At 35.8% G+C, this 8,050-nt stretch overlaps 1 protein-coding gene across 1 annotated transcript; it reads right to left on the reverse strand.

The window, feature by feature from the left end:
• Positions 1-5,583: 5,583 nt before the first annotated feature.
• Positions 5,584-6,991, reverse strand: LOC124436006. Its single transcript, XM_046985932.1, has 2 exons — positions 6,472-6,991; positions 5,584-6,338 (listed from the first exon to the last, which is right to left on the reverse strand). Exons 1-2 carry the CDS (start codon positions 6,893-6,895, stop codon positions 5,584-5,586), a joined length of 1,179 nt encoding a protein of 392 aa, XP_046841888.1. The 5' UTR covers positions 6,896-6,991.
• Between the last annotated feature and the right edge of the window lie 1,059 nt (positions 6,992-8,050).

Raw genomic sequence — 8,050 nt, forward strand, 5'->3', positions numbered from 1 at the left:
AATAATTCCAGGAGTACGATAAACATAATATTTTTTATAGATTGGATCCATGAAGCGGACGTGGTGCATGCGTTTTGAAGCTAAGCATCATCATATCAAAAGGCTAGCTTCATTTATTGGGAACTTTAAGAATGTAGCATATACCATGGCCACATGTCATCAGGGGCAGCAGTGCAACTATTCAAATGTGAATGATGAAGAAACTTGCTCATTCTCAAACGACCAAGGTCAGCAAGTAATATATAGCATAATGAAGCACTAGTTTACAGCTACAGGCATGGCATTAATATAAAATTTAAAGCATGCATTAATTAAACAACTCACATCAAATAATTTGGTTTAGGAACTCTATAGGCAGCGGTCACATTGTTGTGGCTCAGGAATCCACTTACTATGTTGAATTACAAGCTAAACTGAAAGACATGGCAAACAAAGAGTTGTTCTTTGAGTAAGTTTTTAGTGTACTCTTATTATATTTTATTTGTGATTTAAATACCATTGCAAAGTCTTTACTGTAAGCAAGCTGCACATTAAAATATTACATCATGCCAGTATTTTATCTAAAGCATGGGACAAACTAGAAAATTTTGCTGTGTTCTGTTTTCTGCCTGGCATGCCAAAATGAGTCCAATCAATTGCAGAAAACCGACAAAATTTTGCATAGATTTTGCAAGTTGATATTAATGCTATGCCGTATTTTTCTGTAAGACAACAGGCCTAAAAAGGTTAACATTAATGGGAATGATTACATGGTTGGAGCAATTGTAGTCACAGGTTATTCATATGAGCATAAAGAGCCAGAATTTGGTCTAATAACGAAAATTGTGATGCTACCATCCATATCCTATTTTCACATAAAGAAATATATTGCTGTCAACTCCAACAACCATTTTCATGCTTATGGAGAAGAACTGGAGAAGAACTGTCAACTTTCATCACTAGCAATGAATTTTTTATTCATACTACAATGCACCTTGCATGTGCTATCAGTGCAGCTGGAAAAATGCACCTTCATTTGTTGTGATACCATATAGCACAACAATCCATGCATAAAATCATGAATTCTTTGATTGAAATTATGAAAAGTGGTAACATAAGTAATGACCTGGTAACAATTAAAAATTGAAAATGTATATCTTAATATATGTGTACATTGAGCAGGTGATTCAATTTTGATACAACTTATTTCAATTGGATAATCTAATTATAACGAATAATGCTAATTTTTAGGTGTAACAAAATGTATGTAAATATATACAGTATGAAAGATTAAAAAAATGAAGAAGTACCATATATACTACACTAAGAAACTAATATATATAAAAACATACTGTATAATAATTTTACTTGCCAAATATCACGTGTTTGGATGTAAACTGCACTAGCTTGGCACTCGGGTCATCATGAATGTTTTGCAAGTTCAACAAAATTATCAATCTGACTGCAAGAAAGAAAAAAAAAATTTTCCTGAGCCTTTAACATCTCCACATATAAAGATACATTTTAAAACGATGGAAAAACAAAGGAGACAAAAATTCACACATCATGTAATATCAAAAATACAAAGAAAGACCATGCAGTCCGTTGCCTGTGTAATCAAAATGTCCTTAGAAATAAAGTTTCGTAGCCACCATTGCGGTGCTAAATTTAATGAACGGTATTCTGTAGTTTTCGACATGCTGAATTCGCATTTCTACGGTGGCCCACAAGGGACATGCAACTTACATAAGTCTGTTGCTGCAAATTAAGTCGGTTGCTGCAAGTTAAGTCTGTTGCTACAAATTACGGTGGCCCACAAGGGACATGCAACTTACATAAGTCTGTTGCTGCAAATTAAGTCGGTTGCTGCAAGTTAAGTCTGTTGCTGCAAATTAAGTCGGTTGCTGCAAGTTAAGTCCGTTGCTGCAAATTAAGTCGGTTGCTGCAAGTTAAGTCCGTTGCTGCAAATTAAGTCGGTTGCTGCAAGTTAAGTCTGTTGCTGCAAGTTAAGTCTGTTGCTGCAAATTAAGTCGGTTTCTGCAAAATAAATGTACTTTAGCAAATATATCATGAAGTATTACCATAACTATGTTAAAGTTGAATCATTATAAAGAACATCAACATCCAAAAGCGTTTTAATATTATTTGTTATACTTGTTAATGTACTGCCACATTTGTGGAGGCGTGAATCCCGAAGGGGCAAAATTTTGCTGCCATTGCGGAAAGGAGCAACAAAAGGTGAAGAATAGTGGTAACAGTGATGGGATTTCAATTTCCAGCAACAGTGTCAGAGGACTCAGTGCACACCTTACTACGTCTACCCCGCCACAAGGCTTAAACAAAGCTCATTCGGGCGAGAAAAAGGTATTGACATTTACGGAATACAAAAAGCGAAAGTGCGAGAGTAGATCTTCGTTTTTATCAAAATCAAAGAAGAGTGTGGATGAGAAACATGTGATACAAATAGGTTTAATGAAATATGATGGAAAGACAAAGAAACTCAAGCCAGCTCGTGGCCGTTTAGCGCTTGAAATCTCAGCCAGTGCTTCATCATCAGTAATTTTAAATGCAGCAATTGAAAAGTATAGTGCTTTTGAGCGGTCATTTGTCAAAGATTGTGAGTATGCACTCCTTTACCCTGATGGTTCTGAAGTTGTTAATATTCCTGGAACTTCGGATCCATTTGTCTTGAGTCAGTACAAAAAGGCTTCAGGAAAATCCTACTCAAGGATAACAATGTTCATGGCGACAAGAAAAGATGTTCTTTTTGATTCTTTGCCTAAGGCAGAAGACTTTACATCAGACACTGACTCTGACGATTCTTTTTTGAATGAAGGGGCTTGTAGGTATGGAAACAGTAGCACTTCATGTTTCATCAATACATCATTTGACAACAATAAAGAAACTTGTTTTATTGACTTATCAAAGGATTCTTTTAATCATTCTACCAATACATCTGCAATAATGAATAATCCTACATTTGATGAATCATCCAAACAAGGCTTAACTTTTCCTGCAAAATAGACAATGGATTGGCATCTACTCCTTCATTTGATGACTTTTCTAAACCTGACATAAACTTGCATGCGGAAGCAGATGATGGATTGGCATCAGCAGCTACTAGTTCAGCTATACAGTGTCCAATATGCTTCTTGCCATTTTCAGTGAAAGATATTGCTGAACATGCTGACATATGTAATAGCTGGTTACTTGATGACACTTCTCATAAGAAAGACACAGTACTTAGCAATATTGAGAGCTCTGTAAAAGATGTTTTTGAGCTATCATTATTATCAGAAAAACAAGCACACAAAAGTCCAGAGGAGATAAAATCTGTGTTGAAAGAGTCTATAAAACTTATGAATAATAATATTTTGAAGCAAGACAGAGTCAGAATAAATGTTCGAAGAAAGTTTCTATGGATCGACTTTAAACAAGCACGTCTTACAAAGATCAAACCTGATGACAACTTAAAGGTTGTGTTTATTGGCGAATGTGCCATTGATGATGGAGGACCAAAAAGAGAGTTCTTCACAGGTAAACTTGATGTTTTTTCATATTTAACCTCCACAATCACTGTAAAACAGTGGTGTTTAAAATTATTTATGTTCATTAATGTTGCTTTTGTAGAATTGTTAGAAGCAGGAAAAGGAAGTTAATGTCTCGTGGATTTCCCAATGATTCCACAATGGCACTGATGGCTAATGACTTCCGACTACTTGGTGAGGCTATGGTTATGTCTGTCATACAGGGTGGTCCAGCTCCAAATTTCTTAAATGAAAGTATATTCCAATATATTGCAAAGCAAGATTTATCTGCAGAAAATTGTCAAAATGAGGCATTTAAATCAGCAGCTATTAAGGTATGAAGTATTTTAGAAGATGACCTAACCTTATTGATCTTTTTCATTCTTATGTTCATTTTTATTGCATAAAGTTTAGTTTTATGTTCTGTATTAGAGAAAGTTTAAATTGCTCTTTTTTGTATTTTAGTTATCATCCTGTATAACAGATGATGTACTTCATGAAACCATATTGGCAGATGAGATATTAGATGTTTTGCAGAATGTTGGATACACCGGTGTGCCTCAAAAAGAAAGCATCAAATCATCCAAAGACATAGTGCAGTATGTGTAATTTTTTTATTCTGCTAATATTTTTTTATCTAAAATTGCTTTTAAATGTACTTCATCTTAGTATTAATGTATCAATATACTTTCAATTGGCATCGTGTAAAAAATCAAAGTAACCTTCATTCTCACACACCCCTGGGAGTGGCTGCTGGCAAACACTCCTGCTACATAATCATAGCATGATAGTCATAACTACATCAGGAGTTAAAATGACGAATTTTTGCAAAATTGTTTACTCTCCACTCTTGCATAAATGGGTTGCTAGCTTAGTGTGTGCTGCTCACTTAGAGGAAAATAACCCCTTTTTATTTGCCTCTGCTCACATGCATTAATTGCTTTTGATTTGTTCTTTTTCACTAGATCTATTTGTATAAAAGATCAAATCTCTAACAGCGTAGCCCAGCTGCAACAACTTCAAGAAGGCTTGTCTAACTGTAATCTTCTTGACGCGATAAGAAAACAGCCACATGTATGGAAGGCAGTGTTTGTGCCGAGTGATATTTTCAAGTTTACTGCTGATGAGTTTCTTGACCATCTGCAACCTCAATATAGTAGCTCTCAAGCTTTGAAGATGAAGGAAGTGGATACCTTTAAATTCTTCAATGATGTAATACAAAAGTTTGAAGATGGTAAGGATACTAATATAAGCACATTAATTCTATACAATAAGGCTTACATAAACAGTGCAAGAAGACAATATGTATAGTGCACATATAAATTGTATTCTAGAGTAAAAATAAGATATTCTACAGCATGTTTCATCCGTGCAGAAGTTGCTAAGTTTAAAGGATAACAAAATAAGTTTAATGGTGATGTTATAGATCCATTTCGATGTTTTGAAGACAAAAATTTACCAAATTCGGAGTGCATTGATCTACGCTTTCATTACCAAAACTCTGCAACTCAACAATCAGCTCATTAACAAATGAAGTTGCACTGTTATATGTGCGGTGCAGTTTTATTTCAACATCTACAGCGTGTGTTATAAGCTATGTTTTTGCCGCTGAGGTAATAATGTTAATGCATTTCAGGTTTGCAAAATTTAACTATGACAGATTTCCTGCAATGGTGCAGTGGCTCCAAGGAAGTACCGCCGTTAGGTTTTCCCAATAAGTTCAATGTTGCTTTCATCCATGGTTGCAAAGATTGCTGCAAATGTAGACCATATACGTCAACATGTGACTTGCTGGTGAAGTTACCTGTTCATATAGCTTCGGAATGTGAAATGGAAGAATTAATGGTTTCTGCCATTGGGGATTCGTGTGATTTTGGACTTATCTGAAAAGCAGATCTGACAATTGAAACTAATACTTTAATTGACTTGATCATTGCAAAATCGTTTTGTTGATGTTATGGTTATTCGCTTACATTCTAGTGTACGTAAACAACATTTACAGCAAAAGTCAAACGTCGTGCCTGGTTTGTCCATGACGTGAAACTCATGTTTTTTTTGTCGATTTTCCCGTTAACATTTAATCCTTATCATTAGCAGCTTCTACTAAGCATTGAAATAGTGCTAATGCTTCAGTTGCATTATTTGGAAGACGTAGTCCTTTTATTTCCATTACATGTTCAAAATACTCTTTGTAGTCATTTAGTCCTTCTTCCATCTCAAATTCTTCCTCCATTTCGTTAATTTTGTCTGTTGGCACTTGGACAATATAGTCAGCTCCACCAGTTAATTCTGGTAAAAAGTAAAGAAGATTTGGCACGCCAGGTATAGTATCATATCGCGAACGTCGGATATAGTGAGTGTTCCAGTGGTCAATTATATCATTGAGTTCATTTTGTAGCACAGATTGGAAACAGAACCAGAGGCACTCCATGTGAATTAAGTTTCCAAGAAGAACAACCCCATCGTGAACTAGACCTTTAAAAAAATTAATCCACCAGTTGCTTCGACTACGACGAAAGTACGACCACCAATTTTCTATCCTCTGGTTTGCGTGAGAAGAACCATAGCGATGAGCATTCTCTCCTGCCAAGTCATCTGTCCCATTATCTCTAAAATAACATTGCATTGAAGCCGCCAATCCATTCTCTGTGCCACAGTCACTCCATAATAGAAGTGGACATCCGAGGTTTTCTTTTACACTTTTAAGAAAAAGATTTGCAGGCACTTTTGGGTCGTTGTTGGATTTTACCACTTCAAGCCAAATTATCCGTCGGCTGTAACCATCTATAGCCCCATGAATAGGGAATCCATAGGGCTTTAATTTGTCATAGCCTGTAACAATTAGCAATGGTGTGATTAATATGAAATAAAACATTATGTTATGTTTTATAACCAATCAAAACAGGCAAACCAAATAAATCAACGTAGCCATCTTTTGTACTTTAGTAAATTTCAATTTTCCTACCGTCCATGTGCCAGCAAAAGTTTGGACCGTATGATCGATATACTCGTCGTTGGAGACAGTGAGTTTTCCTTTGCTGGACACCTTGTGGATCAATTTCCTTCATTATTAATGCCACTTTTTTACGTGAAACGTGTACGTGGAATCGACGACGCAGGGTATGCCAGATTGTTCGATATCCTGACAAGCTTCCAGCATCATTTATTAGCTGACGAATAGTTTCTTTTAGCCTATCGTCATCAATACAATCATCATTTTTTCGTTTTTTGAAACCATATTCTCTGAGTTTTCTTTTTAAAGTTCTACAACACATTTTTACGGCATGATGCTTGTCTAGAAGTAAGACTATTTCGTTGTATTTATATCCTGAATAAAAATAATTTTCTATTAAAGTCCTTAAAGCGTTTTCGTTATCTTCAGCAGCCATTTTTATTATGTATTCAGCAGCATACGACAATTGCAAATCGCAGGCGCAGACTTAATTTGCAGCAACAGACTTAACTTGCAGCAACAGACTTAATTTGCAGCAACAGATTTAATTTGCAGCAACAGACTTAACTTGCAGCAACAGACTTAACTTGCAGCAACTGACTTAATTTGCAGCAACAGACTTATGTAAGTTGCATGTCCCTTGTGGGCCACCGTACATTTCTCTGTTCCCACTCACCCAAACTCGCAGTTTTTTAGAATTTTGACGATGAAGATCGTTCCCGTTTTTGTTCTTATGCGACAATCTTACTTGAAGTACTTCTAGTTTACCGCTACTATTTTGAGCCGAGTTTTGGGCTTACAATTATTTTGAAAGGTAAACAAAGCAAAATACAATTTTCTAGTAAGAAAGATTATACAAGTTGACAGAATATTGAAGTTTGCTGCCAGGTCAAATCAAATTACGAATTATGTAATAAAGAGGTGTTATAATACGAAGAGCGGGCACCATGTGGATCCAGAGAGCCCAAGACCGTGAAGAGTGGAGAAAGATGTGGAGGCCATCCGCCAGCAGTGGCGTGACAGGCTGATGATGATGATGATGATGATGATAATACGAAGAACAATTGGTCTCGACTCACATCAAATCGTACCCATTGGCAAAGAAAGTTTAGTCATGATGGGCCAATATGCCACACATATAAATGATATCTAGGTAGTCATTCAAGTGATCCTTTCTTCAAACAAATTCTATGTCTACATTAGGCACACGATCTCCCATATACCCTTAGAGCCAATTATGTAAATCACTAGACTAAGAATAAAGTTTTGATTTATTTTCACAAATGTCCAATGTTACGCCTAAAGTACAGAATAACAATTATATACAAAAGTGTTACTCAAGTGTGCACCGCGTCTTCACAGCCGCCAATTTTCCAGCAAGATACTTTGGGTTTTTCACTTGTTTCCAACCACTGCAATAACATGACATCATACCTTCGTAATGAAATCAAAAATAGTTTAATATAAGAAATGACAAAGTAAATGGTTTGAACCCGGGAGTATAGTTATATGTTTGTAAATGATGATCGTCCAGGTTAATAAAGTCCTGAGAAGGACTGTTTTTGTTGTTGTTGACTGAAGTTTCGAAAAC

Source organism: Xenia sp. Carnegie-2017, unplaced genomic scaffold, assembly GCF_021976095.1.
Source record: "Xenia sp. Carnegie-2017 unplaced genomic scaffold, XeniaSp_v1 HiC_scaffold_16, whole genome shotgun sequence".
NCBI lineage: Eukaryota > Metazoa > Cnidaria > Anthozoa > Malacalcyonacea > Xeniidae > Xenia > Xenia sp. Carnegie-2017.